General features: G+C 57.4%; 4 protein-coding genes across 4 annotated transcripts; 3 read left to right on the plus strand and 1 right to left on the minus strand.

The window, feature by feature from the left end:
- Positions 1 to 9,206: 9,206 nt before the first annotated feature.
- Positions 9,207 to 11,033, plus strand: JUNB (JunB proto-oncogene, AP-1 transcription factor subunit). The gene has a single exon (XM_063111152.1). The coding sequence runs from the start codon at positions 9,498 to 9,500 to the stop codon at positions 10,539 to 10,541; it is 1,044 nt and encodes a 347-aa protein (XP_062967222.1). The 5' UTR covers positions 9,207 to 9,497; the 3' UTR covers positions 10,542 to 11,033.
- Positions 11,034 to 13,398: 2,365 nt separating this feature from the next.
- On the minus strand, positions 13,399 to 16,497 carry PRDX2 (peroxiredoxin 2). The gene is made up of 6 exons (XM_063111497.1): positions 16,390 to 16,497; positions 15,799 to 15,910; positions 15,552 to 15,705; positions 14,840 to 14,962; positions 14,533 to 14,663; positions 13,399 to 13,706 (listed from the first exon to the last, which is right to left on the minus strand). Exons 2-6 carry the CDS (start codon positions 15,899 to 15,901, stop codon positions 13,621 to 13,623), a joined length of 597 nt encoding a protein of 198 aa, XP_062967567.1. The 5' UTR covers positions 15,902 to 15,910; positions 16,390 to 16,497; the 3' UTR covers positions 13,399 to 13,620.
- Positions 16,498 to 16,691: 194 nt separating this feature from the next.
- On the plus strand, positions 16,692 to 19,067 carry THSD8 (thrombospondin type 1 domain containing 8). Its single transcript, XM_063111498.1, has 3 exons — positions 16,692 to 16,845; positions 17,974 to 18,179; positions 18,945 to 19,067. Exons 1-2 carry the CDS (start codon positions 16,698 to 16,700, stop codon positions 18,171 to 18,173), a joined length of 348 nt encoding a protein of 115 aa, XP_062967568.1. The 5' UTR covers positions 16,692 to 16,697; the 3' UTR covers positions 18,174 to 18,179; positions 18,945 to 19,067.
- Positions 19,068 to 19,192: 125 nt separating this feature from the next.
- RNASEH2A (ribonuclease H2 subunit A) lies at positions 19,193 to 24,455 on the plus strand. The gene is made up of 8 exons (XM_063112488.1): positions 19,193 to 19,372; positions 19,599 to 19,670; positions 19,797 to 19,923; positions 20,033 to 20,120; positions 22,645 to 22,782; positions 22,888 to 22,975; positions 23,751 to 23,874; positions 23,983 to 24,455. The coding sequence occupies exons 1-8, from the start codon at positions 19,246 to 19,248 to the stop codon at positions 24,119 to 24,121; spliced, it is 903 nt and encodes a 300-aa protein (XP_062968558.1). The 5' UTR covers positions 19,193 to 19,245; the 3' UTR covers positions 24,122 to 24,455.
- Positions 24,456 to 25,835: the final 1,380 nt, after the last annotated feature.

The following is a 25,835-nucleotide window of genomic DNA, read 5'->3' on the forward strand; positions in this document are numbered from 1 at the left end:
TCCTCGTGTCTATGTGTGTCTCTGGGTGCATGTGGAGTGTGCTCATATCTGTGTAGGTGTGAGATGGCGGGACTCTTGATTGTGCGTGCATGGGTATGTGTGTCTTCGGGCTCTGGAGTTTGTGCAGGAGGCTGTTTGTGATTTGATGGTGGGAAGGGGAGCTGTAACATCCTTGTCTGTGTGTAACATCCATTGTTAGGGGTACCAGGGAGCCTCTTGTGTGTGCCCATGTGTATGCAGAGTTTGGGTGGCTGTCTCACTCCGATTGTGCCTTTTTGTTTTGTGTGTCTATGTCTAACATGCTCCTCTATATGGGATCTAGCTTTGGGCCTATATCTGTGTCATTCTTTGCGTGAGAAGTATGTGACAATCAGTGCTTCAATGTGGCTTTAGTTTGTCTGTGACCGTGTCCTAATTTGTCTTCATCGTGTGTCTTTCTGTGATAGGGTGACCCTATCATGTGTGTCCTTGGTTTATCCACATCCCCTGTCCTCGTGACAGAGTATCCCCTGTGTGTGGCCTTGTGGGTTTGTCTCTGACTGTATCTTACTTCGTGCACCCTATTTGTGATAACCGTGTCACAGCATGACCATCGTGTGGGTCCATCTCTACCATGTGTCTCTGTGCCACCGCAATCTCCATGTGAGCAGTATGGCTGCGTGACAAGCCGAGCCTCGGTGTCCAAGACTTTGTACCTGTTTGTGTTCTACTTTGTCTCCATGGTGTGGCTTTATCAGAGTGTCTGTATCTGCCACCTACCTGTGTATGAATATGACTGTGTCCCTATCACAAAAGGTACGTGATCGATGTGCGTGCGTGACTATCTGAGTATCCGTCCCTGGGTGTCCGTGTTCGCTGCAGGGCTGGCTGGACTAGTGAAGAATGGTGCCAGCGTGTGACAGATGTATCCTGTGTCCGTGTGATACTGGTTCGGAGAGTTTGTTTGTGACCTTGAGAGGGGGAAGAGCGGGGGTGGCAAAGTCACACCAGACAGCGGCCTCGGCGGGGGCGGTGCTATGCGCAGGGGGCGTCAGGCTACCCGCGTCCCGTCCCGCGGCTCTCGGCCGGGGGCGCGTGCGTCGTGCGTGACGTGAGACACGGCGGGGGGGCGCTGCGTGCGCGGAGCCCGACGCGGTCGTGCGTGCGTGCGAGCGCCGGCGGGGGATGGGCGGGCTGCATGCGCACGCGCGGGGGTGGCCGTTGGGGGCGCACAGGGGCCAGCCCCGCCCCGCCTGAGACTTCAGGGCGAGGGTGAAACCCGGGAGTGGGGGGCGGGGGCCGCCGTTAACCCCTTCCTGCCCGACCTGAAACTTGTGGCCCCTCGATCGAGCGCGCAGGGGCTTCCCCGGTACGCGGGGGGCAGTCCCTGCGGGGGAAGGAACCCCCCATGGAGCTGAGACAGCCCCCCGGTTGCCATGGGAACCAGAACTCCCTGCACTTCCCGGCGCATGCTTCCACCCCCCTCCTCTTCTTCCCGCTGCTCAGGCCACCGGCAGTGCGCTTCCCGCTCCTGGTACCCGGAGAAGGGGACTGGGGTCAGTGAGGCAGGGGTACGCGTGACTCAGGCCAGTCCGGGGGTCCCCTGGCCGCAGCCCTTCTCGTTCCCCCTTCTCCACCCCCGTGACTCACCCCCTCCCGGCTTTCCCCATGTGTGACTCAGGTCCCTGGGGAGGGGGCTGCGGACTCTGGGACCCCCTCCAGGCAGAGGAGGCTGAGAACCAAGCTCTGGGACCTTGCGCTGGGGGGGGATAGGGACACCCTCTCCAGCGAGAAGCGGCCTCCCCCCTTAGCCGGCCCTGGCCAAGGTCACTAGAGGCGCTGCCCCCACCCCTGAATTGGCAGCGCTTCCTCCCCCCCAGGCCTCCGGGAACCCAGCCCCCAGCCCCTCCTCCCCAGCCCACAGGAAGTTTTGGCAGAGCCCGGCGTGGCGATGAAACGGTTAAAGCCGTTTTCTTATTCATTTCATCCAGGGGCCCATTTTGACTCAGAGCAAGTCTGCGCCCCCTCGAGCCGGGCCTCCCGGGGGCCTGAGTTCTTACCCTACCCCACAGGTATCATTTTTAGAGAGGGGGGAAGGCGGTCGGTGAGCTGGCTGGGGGTCTTGGGGTAGCATACAGAGCTTGGTTCAGATCCTGTCTCTGCCCTCGTTGCTCTCTGGACCTCAGTTTCCCCATCTGAAAACGGGGGATCATTATGTCCAGCTCATTGGGTTATTGTGGGGATTAGGTAAATAATGGACGGGACGCTTTGCATCCAGAGCTGGGCACAGGAGCAGGGAGCGGGTTCCTCCTGTCTCTCAGGCCAGAGTGTTGGGGTGCCCAGAAGAAGCGAGGGCAGGCCATGCCCCACCCAGGCCCTCTGAGGCCATGGGGTTCATCTTGTCCACCTCCTGCCCCAGGCGGGCACCCAGGAAGTGAGAGGCGGGGCAGGAATGAGGCGGAACCTGTTGGGCCCGTCGCCTCCCCGCCCCCTACCCTCATTCCCCTGCCTTGACAGGCACCCCCCCCCACGCTGCAGCCCCACCTCCGCTACCCTGGACGCCTGGGTCCTGACCTGCGGGTGGCCGGAGGGAGGAGATGTCGGATGGAGACGGTGTCTCGGGAACATCCTGTGGACTGCTGGCTGGACAGACGGGAGGGTCAGCCCCTCCCCAGGCAGGGCAGACATTGGCTGGGGGCAGAGTAAACATGGCCCAGGGTGACCAGACTGGGGGCGGGGGTCTGCAGGAATGTACACACACACAGTCACCCCAAGACAGAGCCAGTCCAGACACACAAACCCCTGTCACCCTGGCCACAGAGAGACTGCCAGCCAAGGACACACAGACAGGGTCAGACATACATCTGGGCAGAGGGATGGCTGACATATACACAGTGACAGAGCAGACTCAAAAACAAGGCAGACACTCTGTCAAACACACCAAGATGTGGACAGGTCAAAAACATGCAGGCAGGGTGTGTGTGACACCGATAAGTCAACTTGACACACAAGTGGGAATAGACACACTGACACACACACACACACACAGAAAGACATTGACATTCAGGTGAGCAACACACACCAAGGCAGGCATCATGACCTGCTCACACACACCGAGGCAAGTGCGACAGGCCAGAAACACACAGGCAAGACAGTCACACAGAGAACCGTGCCGCAGACACAGCAGACAACACATGCATGTTGATACTCAGAGAAGGGACAGTCACTTTTAGCAGATCAGCCTGAGAGCCACCAAGAGATGGGTCTAACACACAGATGCACTGTTAGATTCTGATACACAAGAGAAGGCAACACACACATGCGAGTCCCCCAACTCAAGAAGATGGGCTGGCCTTCTAGTTCAGTTGGTTAGAGCACAATGGTATAACATCAAGGTCAAGGATTCAGTTCCCCATACTGGCCAGCTGCCAAAAAAAAGAAGATACTCAAAGGCAGGAGAGACAAACGTAAACCTATGGACAGAGAAGACAGATACACACCCTGACAGAGAGCCCCAGGCACCCCCCCCCCCCACCATCTCTTTTGCACACACACTTGGAGATGCACTGAGGGACCCATGACTAGGCCTTGCAGACATGCACCACCTCACCAGCAACATACACGTTGGACCCACCACCAGATTGGGCAGATGCAGGCAGACCGACTGACACATTAACAGACATGGTCTGACCAGACAGTCACACCCAGCACAGAGAGGCACGGACAGGCCACAGTGGGACATTCATAAACACACCCATTGGCACAGAGATATCCTGACAAAACCTGTTGGCTAGCATACACACAAACAGCCACACACGCAGATCAGCCACAGATCTTTTTTTTTTTTTAAAGATGACAGGCAAGGGGATCTTAACCCTTGACTTGGTGTTGTCAGCACCACGCTCTCCCAAGTGAGCCACGGGCCAGCCCTTAGCCACGGATCTTACATACACATATACACACACAGATCAGCCACAGGTCTTACACATGCACACACATACAGATCAGCTACAGATCTCACACACATACACAGATCAGCCACAGAACACACACAGTGGTAAGCCACAGACCTCACACATACACATACACAGATCCAGCCACAGATCTTACAGATCAGCCAGAGTGTACACATACACACACGCAGATCAGCCACAGATCTTTCTCTCTCTCTCTCTCTCTCACACATACACACACACACACACACACACACCAGCCACAGAACACACACAGTGGCAAGCCACAGACCTCACATATAAATACACACACACCAGCCACAGATCTCACATGCACACATGCACACACACATCAGCCACAGAACACACACATACATGGTGGCAAGCCACAGACCCCACACATACACACACACAGAGATCAACCACGGACCAAACACACACAAACCAGCCACAGACCTCTCTCTCTCACACACACAGACCACTCACAGACTATAAACACAGATACACATAGACCTGCCACAGACCTCACACACACACAAACATACATAAACACCAGACACAAATAGGTTAGCCATATGAACTCCAAAGCAACCTACACACACATACATGTAGGCCAGCCACACGCAACCCATTCCACAGGCCACACACACGATACTCACCCATCTGTTCACCGCACACACATACACACACACACAGCAGAACAGAACCCTACACAGACAGGCCCTACACCCCCTGCAGGGTTGGGCCACCATACAGACACACACACTGAGGCAGGCCTCACATGCTTACACGCCTGGACATGCAAGTCACACACAAACTCACAAGCTGTGCAGCCACACACTTGCCCCCTGGGACCTCAATGAGGTTCTGCAGGGCGCTGGGCTCCCCAGCCTGTCTCTGCCCCCTGGAGATCCCAGCACTTCCTCTCCCAAACATCACCCCACTGCCTTCCATCCTGTGTTTGCCACTTCCCGTAGGGGAAGCCTCAGCAGCCTCAGGCCCTGCTGGGGTGTGGGTCTGCTTTCTCATCCTATCCCCTGGAAAGGGGGCGCATGGGATCTCAGTGATGCTCAGGCCCGCCAAGACTTCACCAGCTGTGGAAGGAACAGAAGCAGCTTTGTGGGAAACTCCCCCTATGCCCAGCTTAGTCAGCCCGAAGAAAAAGACTCTCCTTCCTGCGTCCAAGAAAACCCAGTAGCTTCCTATCCAGGAGAAGGGGTGAGGGACCCCCAAACCACAGAATTGGGGGAGGGAGGGCAGTGGCAGGCCAGGGGTTCCTGGGGGAGGGCCTCCGTGATCCTCAGCCTCTTCCTGCCCAGCCGCCTGTCCACACCCAGGGGCAGGGACGCAGGAGGCTGGGTGCTGTGACTTGTGAATTCTCGCCCTGGCCTGCCCACTGGCTGACTCATGCAGCCCCCGGCCCAGTTTCCTGGTGAGGGACCAGCCGGTCAGTGGGGCCAGGGGGAGGGGGGCTACCAGGCTATTTATAAGAAGGAGAAGTCCCTCATGCCAGGGCCAAAAGCCCCAAAGAGACCCGTGGGTGGGGGTGGGTGAACTTCCTCCTTGTCCTGCCCCTCAGGCCCCAAGCCCCAGGGCGACGGGGGAGCCTGGGCAGGGACTGCTCAGCCAGATGCTGGTCTGGAGCCCAGGCCTGGGCAGTACCCAGCTGCCAGTCTGGGCGCCCAGGCCAGGTGAGGGAGGGGGCTATCTTCACACCCTCCTCACGGGGCAGGCCTGGCGCCAGTGAGGTGGCATGAGGGGGTGGTGCCCAGGCCACAAGGGTGAGACTGGCAGGGGCCTGGAACCAGCTGTACCAGCTTGGCTGGGCCCCCGCCCTCCCTGGCTGGTCCATTCTCCACCCCCTGCTCCAACACCCCTGCACAGTGCGTGGAATGACCCCACTGCAACATGCCTGCTTGCCCGCAAACACCAGTGTTCCTCCCGGTGCCCAACTTCATTTCTCCCCTAGTTACAGGAGACCCTCCGTGAACGGCTCTGCAGAGCTGGGCATGCAGTTGTTACTGCATAAACGCCTCTCTGGTGGGGATCATCCATACTACAGAGCCAAACAGCTCAGGTTATATCCTGACTGTAGCAGTTACAGATGTGGGACGTCAGGCAAGTTCCTTATCCTTCTGTGCCACAGTTTCTCATCTGTTACATGATACAAATAGAATGCATGTCGCTGATCGTTACAAGCAGCCAATGACTTACTGTATATAAACCACTTAGAAGACTGCCTGGCCCATGGTAAGAGCCATATAAGTGTTAGCTATTAAAATAATAATTATTATTTCTCAGCCTGTCTGCCTGTCTTAAGTAGTTCCCAGTCTCACTGTCTGTCTGCATGACGCTGACCCTGCCTCTTTTTGTCTCTCTGAGCATCTCTCCCTGCCCTGACCCCCTGCCCCCATACACCCACTCTTCCTTGTTCAATCCCTGCCCTCCCTCCTGACCCTTTCTCTCTCCAGGACTCCCTGCTGGTGTGGCCAGCCTCAGCACTGACTCATGTGGCCTCCCAGCCCTTGGGACCTGTAGGTTGGCTTCCCAGGGTACTGCCCTCCGGCCTGCCCTGCCCAGCCCCCCAACGCTGCCCGCTGCGCCCCCGCGGCCCGGCCAGATGTCAGCTGCAGTTATTAGCATGGGCGGGAGACATAGGCCTGGCAGCCTGCCTGCCAGACTCAGCGGCCTCCGGAATCTCCCTTGAGCCTGGGGTGGGGGAGGGGAGCCATTCAAGCAAGGGGAAGAGGGGAGAGAGTACTTAGGGGTCACAGGGACCCTCCAAAGACGGGACGCCCCCAGCTTCTCCTGGGATCTTCCTCCCCAACACCACTGATCTGCTGGACTTCCCCCTGCCCCCACGTAGCTCAGTTTCTCTTCTGTCTCTTTCATTTTCCTTCTCTACCCCACATTTGGTGAGCTCTGTGCCAGCCCCACAAAGGCTGGTTAGCCCCTGCCCCTCAGCTTCTCTCTGCCCTAAAGAAACTTCCATCCTCCAAGAAGACAGAGGCCTGGGAGGCTGAGAGAAAGAAAGAGAGAGACTGGGCTTTTCACCTCTCCTTCCAGTGGCTTCACCCTAACTGCTTGGAAGTCCCACCTTAAGTCTAACTGGAAACTTCACCCTCTAAACTTCCATCCAGTCCTTCCTGGGAAAGGAGCTCCGGGTTCGCTCCTCATATTCTCCGCTTGGATTTTCAGATCCCCTCTGACTGGGGGTGCAGGGGCCCTCCTATGAGGGAGTCACCCTGGGGAGGGAGGGAGGCTCCCTGTAGGTATTCTGGATGGTTGACTGGACGCCCAGACTAAAACGGGTGTGGGACCCCTGACGCACATGAGTGAAGGAGGGGTACCCCACAGTCTCGAGGGCTGTGGGGGAGGGGCCCCAGACCTCCTGGCAGAAGGGAAGGGCACCCCGCCCAGGGAGGAGGGAGCCGCCGTGCCAACCCGCCCAGGCGCCGGGGGCGCCTCGAGGCACCGGTCCGCCCCCTCCGCGCCCAGTCGGGCCGGGGGCGAAGTCCGACCCAGGCCCGCGGGCAGGCGGGGACCTGCCGGGCTGGGTCGGGCCGGGCTGGGCCTGGAAGGACGCAGCCCCAGAGCGGCTGGGTGGGGTCGGGCCAGGCGGCCGTGGAGGCCCTGGGGGCGGCGGCCGGGGCTGGTCGGGACTAGCCGTCCGGGGGCCCGGGCGCGCCCTGGGACCTGGCAGATACCCGGGCTCCTGGCCCGGGGACAGCGCTGATCCCACCCCTTCCTGTGGCCTAATATGGGCGTCGGGGAGAGACTCCGGGGACCGCCCCGCCCCCAGTCCTGCCCGCGGACTCCAGCCTGTTGCCATGGCGACCAGGCCCCGCTCCAGGGCTGCATCCCCCTCCGTCGGGCTAATGGAACCGTCCCTGTGCGGCTGGTCTTCGCAGTCGCCTACGGGCGCCGCGGACTGAACCATTGTTGGGGCGGGGGAGACGACGGTGGCTAGAGGCTTCTGCGGCTGGGCGGGCTCGGAGCACCCAGGCCTCCACCGGGGTCTCGCGCCCAGCTTCCTCTTCCGAGGCGCAGAATGCGGCCGGACCCAGGGCGGGGCGCACGGTCCCGTAGGAACCGAGTGACGGAGACAGGGCCGGGCTCCTTCCCCCGGGGCTGTTGCCACACTTCCTGCCTCGGCGCTCTTTCCCCAGCCTGTTTCTAAGGAAGGGAGTGGGGTTGGGCGACCGCGCCCCGGCGGTCAGGCTGGGACCAAGCTCCAGGAGTCGACACGGTGTCTGCAAGTCCATGGTCACTAGGGGAGGGCTTTGGGATGCGGGACAGTTTACAGATGCCTAGGGGTCACCCACGAGGGCGAGCGCCAGTCATGGACGATCCAGCAGTCCCGGTCCTTGGGACCCTGAAAGGCCCCTTGTCCAATGTCTCAACGGGGTACCCTCCTGTCAGTGTCCTCTCAGCTCTGAAGGTGTGACTTGACCCTTCTAACTCTCCTTCATCAGAGCTCCACAGCCAGTGATTCCCGACTGACACCAACAAACATGTCCCCACCTTCTACTCCACATATTTTACCCGACTCAGTGTACCCCAGAGCCCTTACTCATTTTCTGCATACCTAGGTTCACCCAATTCTCCTTCCCACTTATGAGAACCCTCAGACTCTCCCACGGACTCCAGGACCCCTATTCATTTCTTGCATAATGGGTCCTGACCCACTCCCCCTGAGCCCTTTTGATCTTTCCCCTCCTCTCTCCTGTGAAAATTCCAGTCCCTCAACTTCTCTGTGCGCGAGACCACCCGTCGATTCCTGGGTCAGCCTTCTCCTCACCACTCCCGATTTACACGTTTTAACCCTCCCTTTTCTGCTTTTTGGGGTCTCCCAGTGTATTGGCAGTTCTTCTGACCCCTCTCGCACGGCCAGGCCTTTCCCTGTACGCCTTGGAACCCCCTCCCCACTTGCTCTGTGCTAGGTCCTCGTCTCCGTCCGGTGTGCTCTAGAGGAATCATCATCCTCTCCCCAAGCACTCCCCCGTATGCCTGGGCCCCCCAGCACCTCCTACCACGTTTATTCCGGGGTCCCTCGAGCCCCTCCCCCTGCAGCAGCTCTGAGCCACTCGGCCCGTGGCTGCTGTTTACAAGGACACGCGCTTCCTGACAGTGACGCGAGCCGCCTCCTCCCCTTCCCCACGCTCGGGGAGGGGGGCGCGGGGGCCCGGCTCCGGCGACAGCCAATGGGAGCGCACTTCCGCAGCTGACAAATGCCGTATAAAGGCGTGCGGCTCGGGCTGAGCCGCCGGGACCTTGAGGGCGGCCAGGCCCGCATCGGAGCCAGCTGGGAGCGGGGAGCAAGGGGGGAGCGACGCGGAGAAAGCGAGGGCGCCAGAGAGGGCGCGAGGGGATCGGGAAGCCGGACAGAGCTTTCGCGCACAGCAGCCAACTGGCTGCTCTCAGCCCGTGACAGCCCCCGAGAGCGCGCGACCAGACACCCAGTCCGGCCACCGCCGCGGACAGCGCGCGGCTCGCTTCCGCGAGGCCCGGGGCGGCCCCTCAGGGACCACCCCCCCCATCCCCCAGACCGCCTGGGCCGCCCGGATGTGCACTAAAATGGAACAGCCCTTCTACCACGACGACTCATACGCAGCGGCGGGATACGGCCGGGCCCCTGGTGGCCTCTCTCTGCACGACTACAAACTCCTGAAACCGAGCCTGGCGCTCAACCTGGCCGACCCCTACCGGAGTCTCAAAGCACCCGGGGTGCGGGGCCCCGGCCCGGAGGGCAGCGGTGGCGGCAGCTACTTTTCCGGTCAGGGCTCAGACAGCGGAGCGTCTCTCAAGCTTGCCTCATCGGAGCTGGAGCGCCTGATCGTCCCCAACAGCAACGGTGTGATCACGACGACGCCCACGCCCCCGGGACAGTACTTTTACCCCCGTGGGGGTGGTAGCGGCGGAGGCGCGGGGGGCGCAGGGGGCGGCGTCACCGAGGAGCAGGAGGGCTTCGCTGACGGCTTTGTCAAAGCCCTGGACGACCTGCACAAGATGAACCACGTGACGCCCCCCAACGTGTCCCTGGGCGCCAGCGGGGGGCCCCCAGCTGGGCCCGCAGGCGTCTACGCCGGCCCGGAGCCGCCTCCCGTCTACACCAACCTTAGCAGCTACTCCCCGGCCTCCGCGCCCTCCGGAGGCGCCGGGGCAGCCGTCGGGACCGGGAGCTCCTACCCGACGGCCACCATCAGCTACCTCCCACACGCGCCGCCCTTCGCCGGCGGCCACCCGGCGCAGCTGGGTTTGGGCCGCGGCGCTTCCACCTTCAAGGAGGAACCGCAGACAGTGCCGGAGGCGCGTAGCCGCGACGCCACGCCGCCGGTGTCCCCCATCAACATGGAAGACCAGGAGCGCATCAAAGTCGAGCGCAAGCGGCTGCGGAACCGGCTGGCGGCCACCAAGTGCCGGAAGCGGAAGCTGGAGCGCATCGCGCGCCTGGAGGACAAGGTGAAGACGCTCAAGGCCGAGAACGCGGGGCTGTCGAGTACCGCCGGCCTCCTCCGGGAGCAGGTGGCCCAGCTGAAGCAGAAGGTCATGACCCACGTCAGCAATGGCTGCCAGCTGCTGCTCGGGGTCAAGGGACACGCCTTCTGAGCGCCCCCCTTCGAACGGACACCCCCCCAGCCTGGACGGCTGGGCGCACGCCTCCCACTGGGGGCGAGGGGGCAGGCGGTGGGCACCCACCCCGGTCCCCCCGGGGGCGCCGCAAACCACACTGGACTCTGGCCCGCCCGCTCTGCGCCCAGTCCTTCCACCTCGACGTTTACAAGCCTCCCTTCCGAGTTTTTTTGTATGTTTTTTTTTTTCGATTCATATTGAATATAATATATTTGTGTATTTAACAGAGAGGGGAGGAGGGGGCGATCGCGGCGGAGCTGGCCCCGCCGTCCGGTACTCTAGCCCGCGGGGACACTGGGGAGGGGACCCCCGCCCCCTGCCCTCCCCCCTCTGCACCGTACTGTGGGAGAGGAAACACACAATTCATCTCCAAATACTTTATTTTAAGATTTGTGTGTGTGTGTGTGTGTGTTTGTTCTGACTTTTTATTGAATCTATTTAAGTAAAAAAAAAATGGTTCTTTATTAATTTCTGTTGTCTTTTTTTTTTTCCAAGCCGGGCGGGCGGAGGGAGAACACTGGGAGAGCACCCTTACCCCACTGCTGTTTGTGGCTCGCTCCTGCATACGTCTCCTTGGTCAGCTCCTCCCAGGCATTTTGCGGTCTCAGCCCGGGCGTCCAACCCTCCCAGCGTCCCCTGATCTCCGGGGTTGGAAGGTCCGGGCACGGGACACTGTCCAGCCGCCCAGCACCCGGGGGCAGGATGCCCGGGGCGGGGCGTGGGTGCGCAGGCGCGGCCCCGCCCAGCCGCGCGCGCCGGGGCTTTCCCCGCTGACGCGGCGGAAGCGCTGCCCATATATGGGCCGATTCTGTCCAGTGACGCGACGGCGGTCTCTGGGCAGATTCCGGGAATCCCCTCCCCCGCTCTGCCGGGCAGGGCCGCGGCGCCGGGAAGGGGGCTGGGATTTTCCCGGGCGGTCGGCTGCCTGGGCCCGGAAAGCCCCAGGCCTGGATCCAGAGCGCCCGCGGTGGGCGGGTCGCGCTCCTGGGCCCCGGGAGCCACCCCCGATTCTCCCTGCACAAGCTGGCGCCTGGGTCCCGCCGAGCCCACGCCCCCTCCGTCTGACCTGACTGGGGCGGAGGGTTGCTGGGGCCTCTGCGTCGTTGCGGACGCCGTCACCGCCACCCCCCCACCCACCCCCGGCCAGGAAGGGCGGCGCCCGCCTGCCAGTTTCCCCTCCCGGGTGCCAGGGCAGGAGCGGGGCGACTGCCAGGTCTGGTTCTGCCGGGGCGGCTGCTCTGGTCTCCAGCCGCGCCCACGCGCCCGGCCCCCTCCCCCGAAGCTGGGCTGGGGGCCGGGGACCGGGGGTGAGGGTGGAGTTGCTGGTGCGTGCCGATGGAGTCTGGCCGGTTTCGGAACTGGAAGCCCCCAGAGCAGGGGAGAAAAACAGGTGGAGAAACCGGGCCACGACGGTGGAGTGTACGGGACAGACACTTGAATTCATTTATAAAATACTGAACAATCAGGCCCTGGAAACACAGTCTGGACCACGGCAGACAGACAATAAACAAGCAAACATGATTCGGAGATGGTGGTAAGTCCTAGGAAGAGAAGAAACAGGTCATGGTGCTAGTGATGGGGCAGGAGAGGCAAGCTGTTTTGCATAATAGATTGGGAGCACAGACCTTTAATGAGGTGAACTTTCAACAGATTTGAAAGATCGGGGCCCTGAGAAAATCCTGGGTAACGAGCGTTCTGGTCAGAGGGAACAGCCCATGCAAAGTTCCTGTGGTCAGAACAACATCAGCCTGTGAAAGAACAGCAGGAAGCCAGTGTGCCTGGCGTGGAGAGACCCACAACAGGGTAGATAAGGTCAAGGGAGACCACTCAGGGCCTTGGGGAAGGAGTGTATATTAAATTCCAAGGGAGAAGAGTGGCCCTTAGAAGGCAGTAGGCTGGGTAGCAGTATTAGTAGTGGGTCTGTGGATTAAATAAGCATATTAGCCCTGTTCTGTGGGAGGAAATTGGGGCTCAGAGTGGCAAAACCTCTTGCCCGGACACACAGTACCAAGCTGCACCCCTGGGAACACTGCCTTGCTCCTAACACCTGTCTGCTAGCCTAACCCTCACTCTCCCACCCCAGGGGCAGACAGGCAGCCCTTTCAGCTGGGGTGGGGCAGGTGGGGCAGAGCTCACAGCAGGTGCACGTAGCTCAGGCTCTCACTGGGTCCCCACCCTTTGCCTCAGAATACTGGACTGGGCTTCTTTCAGCCCCAGGGAACCGTCCTAGGAACTATTAACTGGACCCTGAACTTTATCTCCTTTAAATTGTATGGTGATCTGCGTTAGTAGTCTTTATTCCCATTTTATTGATGAAGAGACTCAGGGAAGAGCACAGCTTTCTTTTTTTTTAAAGATGACAGGTAAGGGGATCTTAACCCTTGACTTGGTGTTGTCAGCACCATGCTCTCCCAAGTGAGTTAACCGGCCATCCCTATATAGGGATCCGAACCTGTGGCCTTGGTGTTATCAGCACCACACTCTCCCAAGTGAGCCACGGGCCGGCCCCTAAGAGCACAGTTCTTAAGTAGCATTTGAACCCAGGCTGGTTGATGTGGGCGCAGCCCTGTATAGCCGGGTTTCAGGATGTGGGGCATACTGGGACTTGTTCCCTCCGAGGAGCAAACTGTACACCCCACCCCTTGGAAACCGCCCTCAGGCCAAGGAGTAAACAGTGAGCATGAAGTAAGGTTGCCACCTTGTGGTGATGATGAGGAACTACAGGATCAGTTTTCCAGGCCTGAAGAGGGCGGGGGAGAAGAGGGGAAGAGGAGGAGGGGGAGGGCGGGGCGGGTGAGAAAGCCAGAACAGAGCACACCAACGCAGACTCACATCTGTCCTTAATACTTTATTGGTCACGTCTAGGCCTGTGTCCAGCTGGGTGGGCTCCGAGGAGGGGGTCACAATTCACCAGCTTCGGGGGCATGAGAAGGCCTTGGCCTAGCCCTCCAAGGGTCTCAGACTGAGTTAGGAGGGGTAGGTCTGGCCTTTCCTGGGTCAGCACAGGGCACCCAGATGCAGGCCAAAAGCACAAGCTCACTACCCATCTGCCAGCTTAGTTGTGTTTGGAGAAGTACTCCTTGCTGTCTTCCACGTTGGGCTTGATTGTGTCACTGCCCGGCTTCCAGCCAGCAGGACAGACTGTGGGAAGACACAGGGATGCACAGGTGAGACCACATCCCCGTGTTCAAGGTGAAGGGACAAACAGGCCAAGCAAGAGCCTGAGTTGCAGATGAAAAAGCTGGGAGCCAAGTGGTCAGGTACAAAAATATGCAGGTTGAGAGAAGCCTTCCAAGCCCAAGACCTGAACCCTTGACCTTGGTGTTATAACACCAAACTCCAACCAACTCAGCTAACTAGCCGGCTCCTCAACTTTGTATTTTCTTTCTTTTTTTGTTTTTTTGTAGATGACCGGTAAGGGGATCTCAACCCTTGGCTTGGGGTTGTCAGCACCACGCTCAGCCAGTGTGCCAACCATCCATCCTTATATAGGATCCGAACCCGTGGCCTTGGTGTTATCAGCACCGCACTCTACCGAGTGAGCCACGGGCCGGCTCCAACTTTGTATTTTCTAGCTGACATTTTTCCTGCTCTTATCCTTCAGTTTCTTTTTGTCCCTTTAATTCTATTTTTCTCCCTCACTCCCAGCCCTACTGGCCTTTGAGAGTCTATGGTCAGGCTGTCCCCTCCATATGAGAAGGTACTCTGTTCCAAGTAACATTATTCAGTCTGACTTGGAACACGCCTTCTCAAGTACCTTCTGTAGATCTCTGTTACCTCCCAGCTCCCCACCTTTGTATTGGGGTATCTCCCCCACCACACAGAAGCTTCCTGCAGACAAGGCCCCAAGATGAATCGTCTCTGGGGCCTGCACAGGTGGTAGGGGAGGCAGTGAATGTCCCCATGAGTGACAGAGGGGCTCAGTTTGTGTCTATGTGTGAGCACGCTGGAGTGTGTATCCACTCACCTTCCCCGTGCTCATCCGTGTACTGGAAGGCCTGGACCAGCCGCAGAGCCTCCTCCACAGAGCGCCCCACGGGTAAATCATTAACAGTGATCTGGCGAAGGACACCCTTGCCATCGATGATAAAAAGGCCCCTGAAGACGTCAGGGTTCACAGTGAGGAGCTGGGAGCTTCCACTGCCAGGGCCAGGGAAGGGAACACCAACCCGCTGCCAGCCACAGAGCTAGGGGAAAGGAGGGCATCATCCAAGAGCGGTTCGATCACCCTGGGTTTGGGGGCTCCCTGAGCTGGGCTGAGGGTCCCACAGTACCTGTATGCGATGCCCTCATCTTTTTTCAGCACGCCATAATCGTGGGACAAGCTTCTGGTCACGTCGGCAAGCAGGGGGATGTTGAGGGGGCCCAAGCCTCCCTCCTTCCGGGGGGTGTTGATCCTAGGGGTGGGGGAGACAGGGTTAGGACCTCAGGATGCCAAGCACAGCAGAGTCCAGGTGTGATAAGGACTGGAGTAGGGGTGCTGGAGGCAAGAGATAAGGGGCAGGGCCCTGCGAGGCCCACCCACCCCACCCTGGGGTGGGTACAGAGGTTGTATCCACGCAGCTGGGAAGAATAAGCTCACAACCTAAAGCTCCAGCCCCGGGCAAATGGCTTCACATGTGCTCGTGGCCTCCCACATCATGCAGAAGAAAACCTGTGTCAGAGTGCCCATCCTCCTCTAACTCCGTGTCCTGAGCCCAGCCCTTCACTTCCATGAACTGGAGTCTCCACCTTCACGAAATAGGGCAACGCAGCCTCCCTCTTGACAAATGAGATAAAGCATCTGCAACTGTATGTTCCAGAAAACAAGTTGCCAAATGCTAATTACTGTCATCATCGTTAAGGACTTGGGCGTCCGTATTTCCATGATTTTCAAAATGGGTAAAAAAGGAGGCCCAGAGGTTGTGCAAGGGCCAGCAGGCGACACAGCTCCGACCCTACGTTGTGCGCTTAGCTGCAGCCTCCCTCCCCGGTCCCTGCTCATACCAAGCCAGGTGGGTGAACTGGGAGTCGACAGAGACCCCCAGCACCTCGCAGCCCAGCTTGCGGAAGTCCTCAGCATGCTCGCTGAAAGCGATGATCTCCGTGGGGCACACGAAGGTGAAGTCCAGCGGGTAGAAAAAGAGGACCACGTACTTCCCTGGGGAGCAGGGGAACAGAGCAGGAGTGAAGGCCCAGCCCCTCTTATGCGTGGGCCCCGCCCCCACCTCGACCCCCTCCAGGCCGCCCTCACCTCTGTAGTCCGAAAGCTTCACCTCCTTGAAGGCGCCATCCACCACGGCGGTGGCCTGGAAGGCGGGGGCGGGCTCTCCGATGTGCGCGTTGCCGGAAGCCATGACTGCAAGCTGAGACCCCCGCCCGCCCGGTCAGTGCGCCGAGGAAGGCCCTTTGTCCTCCCTTCCCAAGGTCACGCTGTGTGCTGGGCCTTGTTACTGAGTCAGACCCGGGGGTCGGGGGGCAGCAGCACCCACCCTCACCCTCCCGGGTACCGGGTCTGCGCGGCGCGGAGGGTACCGGAGACCCGCCCCCCTGACCACAGCACGAGTGACCCAGCCACTGCCTCCAGGTCCCCCACTTGCAAGTCGGCCGAGCGCGGTGGCGCAAGCCCCCAGTCCAGAAGGAAACGGAGAGGGCCCGGTGAGCAGGGGGCGGGGAGTCCAGAGACCCGGCCTGCACGCCAAGGCCCTGGCCTCGGTTTCCCCCGCAAGGACAAAGGCGGCCACTGCGGCGGACGGAAAACAAAGGCGGCCAGCGAGGAGGTCCGGGAAGGGCCGAAGATGCTCGAAGGGGGACCCCCAGCCCGGTGCACTCCGGGCGTGCATACCTGCTTGGGCAAGGGCCGGACGCACGGACCACTAGACGCGCAGACTCGCGTTCTCAGCGCAAAGTGCGTCCCGGGCCGCCGAGCCTTTTATGCACGGCCCCAACCGTGACGCGAAGGACGTGGGGGTGGGGAGCCGGCGAGCGGAGCGGTCGGGTCCACTGTGCCCGCTGAGAGGGGGAGCGCAGCGGCCGGTCCATGCGCCTGCGGGCGGCGGGGGGGGACGCGCAGCTGCCGGCCTCGACCACCGCAACTGTAGACTCGGCGCGCGGCCCCGCCAGGGAGCGCGCCGGGAGCGGTTGGAGCCGGGCATGGCCTGGAGCCAGCCGGCGCTGCTGTTGCCCCCTCTGATGCTCCTGTTGCTGGCGACCCCTGCCCAGGTCTCTCCTGACTACCAGTACTTCGGCCAGCAGGGAGTGGGTGACACCTGGGAGCAGCTGCGGCTGCAGCATCCAAAGGGTAAGCACAGGCGGCGCGGGTGACGGTGCCGAAAGTTTCCCCCTTGCCCATTTCACCAGCTGGCTGCAAACAGACCCTCCTCCGTGGACTTTACATCTCCACCCAGCTCGGCCCTGGCGGCGTCCCCTTGGGCTAGTTACTTTTCTCCGATGCTCAGTTTTCTCATCTGTAAATTGAAACAGACACTGCCTTTGAGCAGCACACAGGAGCAGAGGGGGCGTGGGCAGGCAATAAACACCAGAGCCACACGTCCATGAACTCGTGGATCGGTGCTAGGAAGGGCGGAGACGGAGAAAGAAGGGGGCGGGTAAGCTGGGGAAGTCAGAGAAGGCCCGGCTGGAAAATATAGGAAGCCAGTGCAGCCGGAAAGACAGGCAAAAGCCAAATATGCAAAGATTTGGGGAAAGCGTGTCCCAGGGCGGCGGCCCAGCAAGTGTCAAGTCCAAAAGGTCTGACGCAGGAATGGAAAGAGGCCGGTGTGTTGCGGTGTGGCGAGACCTTGCGAGGTAGGGCATGAGGTGTCAGGCTTTGTGAGTTGTGGAGCTGGGATGGGACTGTGTCATAGGGGCAAAGGGAAGAGTTAGCAAAAGAGCGCTGGAACGGTCAAAAAGTCGTAGCTGTTTCAAAAGTGATCATCATAATTGTTTTTGTTCTACATGCTAACACAGCACCGGGGGCTTTAAGTACCTTCACTATGTCAATTATGTCATTTAATTTACCACTTGATAGCCCTGCTGGTCAGGTGGCACTGCGCCCGCTGAATAGGCCTATGATCATGCCCCTGAAGACAGGAGTCAGCTTTGGATGGCGGGCGCCCGGGGCGTTCTACCACCGTCCCCACTGGGCAGGCTGGCACAGGTTAGAAGTGTCAGTGTGCCATCCCTCTGGGCCACTCACCAGACGTGTGAGCTTGGAGGTGTGGCTTGCTCTAAGTCTCAGTTTGCCCACCTGGGACTAATGGAAAGATTAAATGAGATCATCTATGGCCGGGTGCCTGGCACACCGGCAGAGTCAGCAAATACAAGCTGTTGTTATTTGTCAGTATCTTTATTCTCTTCCCTCTCTAGAGGAGGCAATTGGGGGCAGGTCCCCCCTACGTGGATCCTCATCTCCGCCCTCCATTTCTAGACGTGGAAAACTCGATCCTTGGCCCGTGGGGAAAGTGGCGCTGTCTCTGCGATCTGGGCAAGCAGGAGCGCAGCCGCGAGGTGCTGGGCGCGGCCCCAGGCCCGGTGTTCATGGACCGCGAGAACCTGGTCCAGGTGAGGCCCTGCCGGCAAAGGGATTGTGCATCCTGCAAGCCGATCGACTGCGACTGGAGGACCTGAGTCCCGGTGAGAGACGGGCGCAGAGGAGGCGGGCCTGGGCAGGCTGGCAAGTCTGGGGCGGCGAGTCCCAGGGGTGGGCAGAGAGAGAGGAAGGGCGGTGGGGGACGGGTACGAGACGGGAATGGGGAAGGGAGAACTAGGGCCCTAAATCTGAGGCTTGAGTCTGGTGGGAGAGGGGCAGTTGAGTCAGGAGACTTGAGCCCCGCTGTTATCTGCGGAGGAAGGAAAAAGGGTGGTGGGGACAGGGAGGGGTAAACACAACTGGAGGAACCCGAAGTGAGGAAGGGGCATGGGCCTGGTGAGGGGCGGGGACCCACAGGCATAATGAGCCTGCGTGGTGAGCGGAGACCCTGAGCAGGAGTCTGCTGAGGTCCGGGATCTCTATTGGGGGTAGTCGGGGCTTGGCCCGAATGCAGAGAGGGTAGGAAGCAGAGATCCTGTGATGGGGGTGGGGGATCCAACAGAGGGAGGGAGTTCGGGGACCCCAAGTCCGAAGGCCTGAGCCCAGTGGAAGCGGGGCTGCCTACTCCGGGGGGCTTAGAATATGTGGAGGGGCAGGGACGCGAAGTACAAGGGCCTAAATCCAGGCGGGGGACGCAGTGAAGCGGAGACCTGTTCTGGGAGTGTGTAGTGAAGTTTTATCTTCTAGGCTCCAAAAGGGCGGGGTCTCCAAACCTGCGCTTCATAGCACAGCAGCTGTGATTAGGAAAGAAAAAAGAAAAGAAAAGCCTGCGCCTCAGTTTCTCCTTTATTTCTCTGTTTTCCCATCAGCATCCGCGGGCGGGACCCCAGCGACCTCGAGGCGGAGCTTGAAAAGCGACCCCACCCACGCCGCTCCCCAAGGCAAGCCTTTGGCTGTCGTCCTTGGGGACTACAGTTCCCAGGAGGCTGCACGGCAGCGACGCCGGCGTCCGCTGCGAAAACGTCAACGCCGACGGGAGCGTCAGGGGCGTGTCCTGCAAGCTGATTGGTCTGGAACGAGTGCCCCTGCTGGGCCCGCGGAAAACGCGCGCCGAGACCTGAGCCGGCGGCGGCCCTGTTTTCTGCAGCTGGTGGCGTCGGCCGGGGCGGCATGGATCTCAGCGATCTGGAGAGAGACAATACGGGCCGCTGTCGCCTGAATTCACCTGTGCCTGCGGTGTGCCGCAAGGAGCCCTGCGTCCTGGGAGTCGATGAAGCGGGCCGGGGTCCCGTGCTGGGTGCGCCCCCAGGGCCAGGGAGGGGGAGGGTAGTGATAAGGAGAGAGCAAGTTGCTCTGGAACACGAGTCGGGATTGCACCGTACCCGGGGAAGGGGGGTGATAGTGATGGCATGGCATCGGTGATGGCACTGAAATAAGCGGCGACGATGGAACAGGGAAGGCGGCTTTCACGGGCTCACTGGTTAGATCCCCGCTCCCGGAAATCTGACACCCCTCCTCCCCAGGCCCCATGGTCTACGCCATCTGTTATTGCCCCCTGTCCCGCCTGGCAGATCTGGAGGCGCTGAAAGTGGCAGGTGAGCTTGGGGTGTATGTTTGAGGAGGAGGATTCTGGGTGTGTGCAGGGACAGATGATAACTGGAGGGGTAGGGCAGGAACTGGGAGAACCAGTTGTTACCCTTTTCTCCCAACTCTTCTCGGAGACTCCAAGACCCTGTCGGAGAGCGAGCGGGACAGGCTCTTTGCAAAAATGGAAGAAGACAGGGACTTTGTGGGCTGGGCGTTGGACGTGCTGTCTCCAAACCTTATCTCTACCAGCATGCTCGGGAGGTGAGGTGTCCCCGGGAGGAGTCGGGGAGGGGGTGGGGGGCAGAAAGCATGGCCTGGGAGGGCTCTATGGCTGGAATGGGGTTAAGTGGGCTCTGTTCCCCCGCCGCAGGGTCAAATACAACCTGAACTCCCTGTCCCATGATACAGCCACCGGGCTGATACAGTACGCGTTGGAACAGGGTGTGAAAGTCATTCAGGTGAGCTAACTGTTGGCTTACCCCCATTTGATCACCTCGGGATAAAACTGGGGTGAAATACAAGGGACAGAATCAGTGTCATGTGTCTGGAGTGCCCCAAGCATATTCATTGTGGGTTTCCTGTTCCTGTTCCTGCCCTAAATTTATGCCCCACTGAGGATCATGGTGGAATGCCCAGCCCCACCACCATCAAATCTATCCCCCTATCCTAAAGGCTCAGTGTCTAGAACAAATCCCACATCTGTCCACCTGCCCATAGCCTCTGTCCAAACCCAGCCCTCCCCTCACCTGGATTCCTGCCCAGCTTCCTCCTTGGTCCCTCCACCTCCAACTCCCTCCCCTTCAATCTGCTACCCACGCAGCAGATTGTCGTCTTTTTGAAATGTAAATCTCGACATTTAATTTTCTGATCACAGTGGAAATGAAATCAGGAAAACTCACAGTCATGTGGGGGAGAATGTGATTAAATCACCAAAGAAAAACATAAGTCTGCGTTGCATTAAGTGCTCTGTGCCCAAGGCTGTTTTGAGAGAACAAGGGGGAATAAACATGAGATAGGGAATACAGCAGGGGAGGCCTCACTGAGGAGGTAACCGAAGCCCAGGCCCAGAATGCAGAGCTGGTGATGTGCTGGAGCAGACAGACAAGGGCCCCCAGGGCCTAGTCTGGGGAGACATGGTCAGCTGGAAAACAAAAAATAAAGGTGATTTCTGAAAACAGTAACTGCTATGCAACTTGCCTCTATCACCTCTTTAACCTCATTTCTCTGCTCCAGCCATGGGCCTCTTTACTGCTGCAGAGCATTCTCCCCCTGGTCCCACCCCAGGGCCTTTGCACTGGCTGTTCCCTCTCCCTGGAGCACTCTTTCCCAGATCTCCACATCGTTCATTTCCTCATCTCCTTCAAGCCTCTGTTCAAATGTCACCACCTCAGACAGTCTTTCCTTGAAGCTTCCTCACCATTGTTTAAAATTATAACTCCTCTCATTTCTCCTCTAGTCTTTATTATCCTTTTTCTTGTCTGTGGCCTTGCAAAAGTTTTCACTTGATAAAGGCAAGGATTTTAAAACATTTTTATTTTAATTAATACATTGTAATTATACATGCATAGGGGGTACAATCTGATGTTTTGATGCATACATACGTTGTATAATAGTTGGGTTAGGGTAGGTAACGTATCAGTCATCTCATGCATTTATCATTTCTTTGTGGTGAAAACATTCAGAAGCCTCTCCTCTAGCTGTTAGGTAATACACAAAACTTAACTGTTAACCATAGTCACCCTACTGTGTAGTAGAACATCAGAACTCATTCCTCCTATCTAATCGAACTTTGTACCCCATCGCCCAGCCTCTCCATTTTCCCACCCCTACCTCCCTTCCCTGGTCTCTGATAACCACTGTTCTCTCTCTGCCTTTATAATATCAACTTTTTTTTCTTTCTGGTGTTCCACCCATGAGTGAGATCATATGGTATTTGTCTTTCTGTGCCTGGCTCACTTAACTTAATGTGCGCCAAGTCCATCCATGTTGTTGCAAATGACAGGATTTCATTCTTTTTTATAGCTGAATAGTGTTCCATTGTGTATATATACCACATTTTTTTTTTTAATCCTTTCAAAGGCTCTTGGACACTTAGGTTGATTCCATAGCTTAGCTATTGTAAGCAGTGCTGCCATAAACATGGGAGTGCAGGTCTCTCTTTGACATACTGACTTGATTTCCAGCTGAGCTTTTTGTTTGTTTTTGGTGACTGGCAGTATGGGGATCCAAACCCTTGACCTTGGTGTTACAAAGCTGTGTTCTAACCAGCTAAGCTAACCAGCCAGCCTCTGACTTCACTTCCTTTGGGTATATACACAGTAGTGGGATTGCTGGATCATATGATAGTTCTATTTTTCAGTTTTTGAGGAATCTCCATACTGTTTTCCATAATGGCTGTGTGGGCAGGAATTTTTATGTTTTGTTTGTTTGTTTTGGCAGCTGGCCAGTATGGGGATCTGAAACCTGGCCCTTGGTGTTATAACACTGTGCTCTAACCATTGAGTAACCGGCAAGCCCCTTTTGTCTAATGTGTTTGGTGCCACATCCTTAGCACCTAGAATGGCCTCTGGCATGTAGGAGGTGCTCAATAAGTGTAGAATGGATGCAGCATGAACAAAGAAATCCTCTTTGGGAGGTGACATTTGAGCTGAGAACCTTGATAGAAAGATCTAGCCTTGGGCTGGCCCATGGCTCACTCAGAGTGAGGTGCTGATAACACCAAGGCCACGGGTTCATATAGGGATGGCCGGTTAGCTCACTGGGTGAACATGGTGCTGACAACACCAAGTCAAGGGTTAAGATCCCCTTACTGGTCATCTTTTTTTCAAAAAAAGAAAAAAGAAAGATCTAGCTTAGGGACAGGCTATGAGAAGAGTATTCTGGGCAGCAGGAGGGCAAGTGCAAAGGCCGTGAGGTTGGGTCATTTGTGCAGTTGTTCTTCTGGATGTTTGTTGAATGAATATGTTTGTGTCTCCTTGACAGGTATTCGTAGACACTGTGGGGCTTCCAGAGACTTACCAAAAGCAGCTGCAGCAGCATTTTCCCGGCATTGAGGTGACGGTCAGGGCAAAAGCGGATGCCCTCTACCCCGTGGTCAGTGCTGCCAGCATTTGTGCCAAGGTCAGCCTCCTGCTGGCCGTGACTGGCTCTCAGCATCCCCTTGGGCAGGGGGCAGGCATGGCTGACATGGGGGAGGGAGATTCTCAGTGCCTTTCCTGCCCACAGGTGGCCCGTGACCAGGCTGTGAAGAACTGGCGGTTCGTGGAAAAACTGCCGGACTTGGATGCCGATTACGGCTCGGGCTACCCCAATGGTGAGCAGATAGGTGGCAGTCTGGCCTCTAGAACTGCCCTCAGACAGCCACCGTGGTAATTACATTGACATGGCCAGGGCTGAGCACACTTCTGAGGTTTTCTAAATTGTTCTGGTCACCCTGCTCCACAGCAGAAAGAGGCTAAGTCCCAGATAGTGATGTCACTTCCTCACGGTCACATGGCCAGTGAGTGACAGAGCTGAATTCTAGCCGGTAGCTTCCCTCCTCTCTTCCTCCCTCACTCTTTGCTGTCTCTCTGGAGCCCCAGTGAGGGACTAAGACCCAAGGTGGGCATCTATCCATTTGTTAGGGGGAAGGGGACAGGAATGAGGGGCATCGACTCATGTCTGGTGGTCTCCACTTAGATCCATTGTTTTCGCCCAACCAGGAGGCTCAGTCTCCTTGTCTGTAAAGTAGGAATGATCATGCACCCCCCCAAACCACACGCACACACAAACAAGGGCAGATTTGAAGATTCAGTGGCTTGGTTCAAGGAAACTTCTGGTCTTTCTGAGGCCCAGGGAGGGGCTGGCAGTTGGGTGCTTTAATGTTGTCCTTGTGGGTGAGGGAGATGTCCCAGAGGCAGTCTCCCTAAACTGCACCGTGAGCAACCCTTGGCCAGACGCAGAGTGGGAGGGACCTGCCTATGCAAAGGCTCTGAGGTAGGAAGGTGCCTCAGGTACTCAGGCAGAGCCCTCAGATGAGTGGCGAGGAGCTTGGATGCTATGGCGTGGCTCAGGGGCTGTCACCATGGCCCTCCCCCACCCCACCGCAGATCCCAAGACGAAAGCGTGGCTGAAGAAGCACGTGGAGCCCGTATTCGGCTTCCCCCAGTTTGTCCGGTTCAGTTGGCGCACAGCCCAGACCATCCTGGAGAAGGAGGCAGAAGACGTTATGTGGTGGGTGTCCCAAGGGTGCTGTGGGGAGGGAGGGAGGCCAGGGCTCGGCCCTGCCTGGGAGGGCTGGTCCCCCCGGAAGTGGTCAGTGTCACTGCCTGTCTCCCACAGGGAGGACTCGCCAACAGGAGATCAGGAGGGACTCGGGAGGATCACATCCTACTTCCTCAAAGAAGGCTCCCGAACCCGCCCCCACCTCCCCTACCGGTACTTCCAGGAGCGGGGCTTGGAGTCAGCCACCACCCTCTAGGGGCCATCCTGTCTTCTCCCTTACCTGCCCCCCCACCCCGCCTCCAGCAATTAAAGTCGTTTAAGGATAACCAAGCCTAGGGGTCGCACTTTGGGGCAGAGGCCAGTGGGAGTGTGCTCCGCAGCAGGACCCAGCTGCTGCTTTTTGGAACCTAAACAGAGTAGGCATTGGTTGATGGACTTGCTTTTATTTTTATTTTTATTTATTTATTTTTTTACTTTATTTTTTTGGTGGCTGGCTGGTACAGGGATCCGAACCTATGACATTGGTATTCTAAGGCTGCGAGATTTGATTTTTTTTGTAATTTTTTTTTTTTTTTGAGATTGGTTTTTAAAATACAGTCAGCTATCCATATCCGCATCTATGGCCAACGGATTGAAAATATTCAGGGAGGAAAAAAGATAACGATTAAAAATAACAATACAACAAGTAACACACATTTTAAAAAACAATACATTGTAATAACTGGTTCCATAATATTTGCATTGTATTGGGCATCATAAGTAATCTAGAGATGATTGAAAGTATATGGAAGGATGTATGTAGGTTATATGCAAATACTATACCATTTTATATCAAGGACTTGAGCATCCCGGGTTTTGGTATCCATTGGGGTCCTGGAACCAATCCCCACAGATACCGAGGGACATGACATTTGTATGATACAAAATTAGAAAGGAGCACATTGAGAAGCCTGCCTCCCACCCTGCCCCAGCCCACTGGTGGCTTTACGGGTACCTTCTGGGTCCTTTCAGAGATACACATAAATAGCACACAAATGCACAGATACACTCTTTCTTTTTTTCTTTTTTTTTTTTTTAAAGATGACTGGTAAGAAGATCTTAACCCTTGGCTTGGTGTTGTCAGCACCACGCTCAGCCAGTGAGCTAACCGGCTGTCCCTATATAGGATCCGAACCGCCATGGCCTTGGTGTTATCAGCACTGCACTCTCCCGAGTGAGCCACGGGCCAGCCCCGAGATACACTCTTTCTTGAAGTTTAGCTTTTGTTTTTGTTTTTGGAGAGAGAGACTCAAAACTGAAGTTTTTTTTGTTTTGTTTTGTTTTTTAAAGGTGATTGGTAAGGGGATCTTAACCCTTGACTTGGTGTTGTCAGCACCACGCTCTCCCAAGTGAGCTAACTGGCCATCCCTATGTAGGATCCGAACCCGCAGGCTTGGTGTTATCAGCACCACACTTTCCCAAGTGAGCCATGGGTCAGCCCTGAAGTTTCCCTTTTTTTTTTTTTACACAAATGAAAGCAAACCACAGTCATGTGATGTGTAATGATATCTTGGTCAATGACAGACCACATATGGTGGTCCCATAAGATTATAATGGAGCTGAAAAGCTCCTGTTGCTAGTGATGTCATACCCGTCTTAATGTAGTACAATGCATTACTAATGTAGGAGCAACAGACTGTGCTGTAGAGCCCAGGTGTGGACTAGGCTGTACTATCTGGGGATGTAAGTATACCCTGTGATGTTTGCATGACAAAACTACTTAGCGACGCATTTTTCAGAACATACCCCATCCTTAAGTGACACATGACTATACCCTAGATAGTGCACGTTACTCTTCACCAATTATACCTAGGAGGTAATTCCAAATGGGTGTCTAAAGCCCTCTCTCATTCCATTTACAGCAGCAGAGTCACTCATTGCATGACTCCTGTAGTTTAACACCTCTATAGACATCACGTTGTTGCCAAACC

This window comes from Cynocephalus volans, chromosome 10, assembly GCF_027409185.1.
Source record: "Cynocephalus volans isolate mCynVol1 chromosome 10, mCynVol1.pri, whole genome shotgun sequence".
In the NCBI taxonomy this organism is placed as follows: domain Eukaryota; kingdom Metazoa; phylum Chordata; class Mammalia; order Dermoptera; family Cynocephalidae; genus Cynocephalus; species Cynocephalus volans.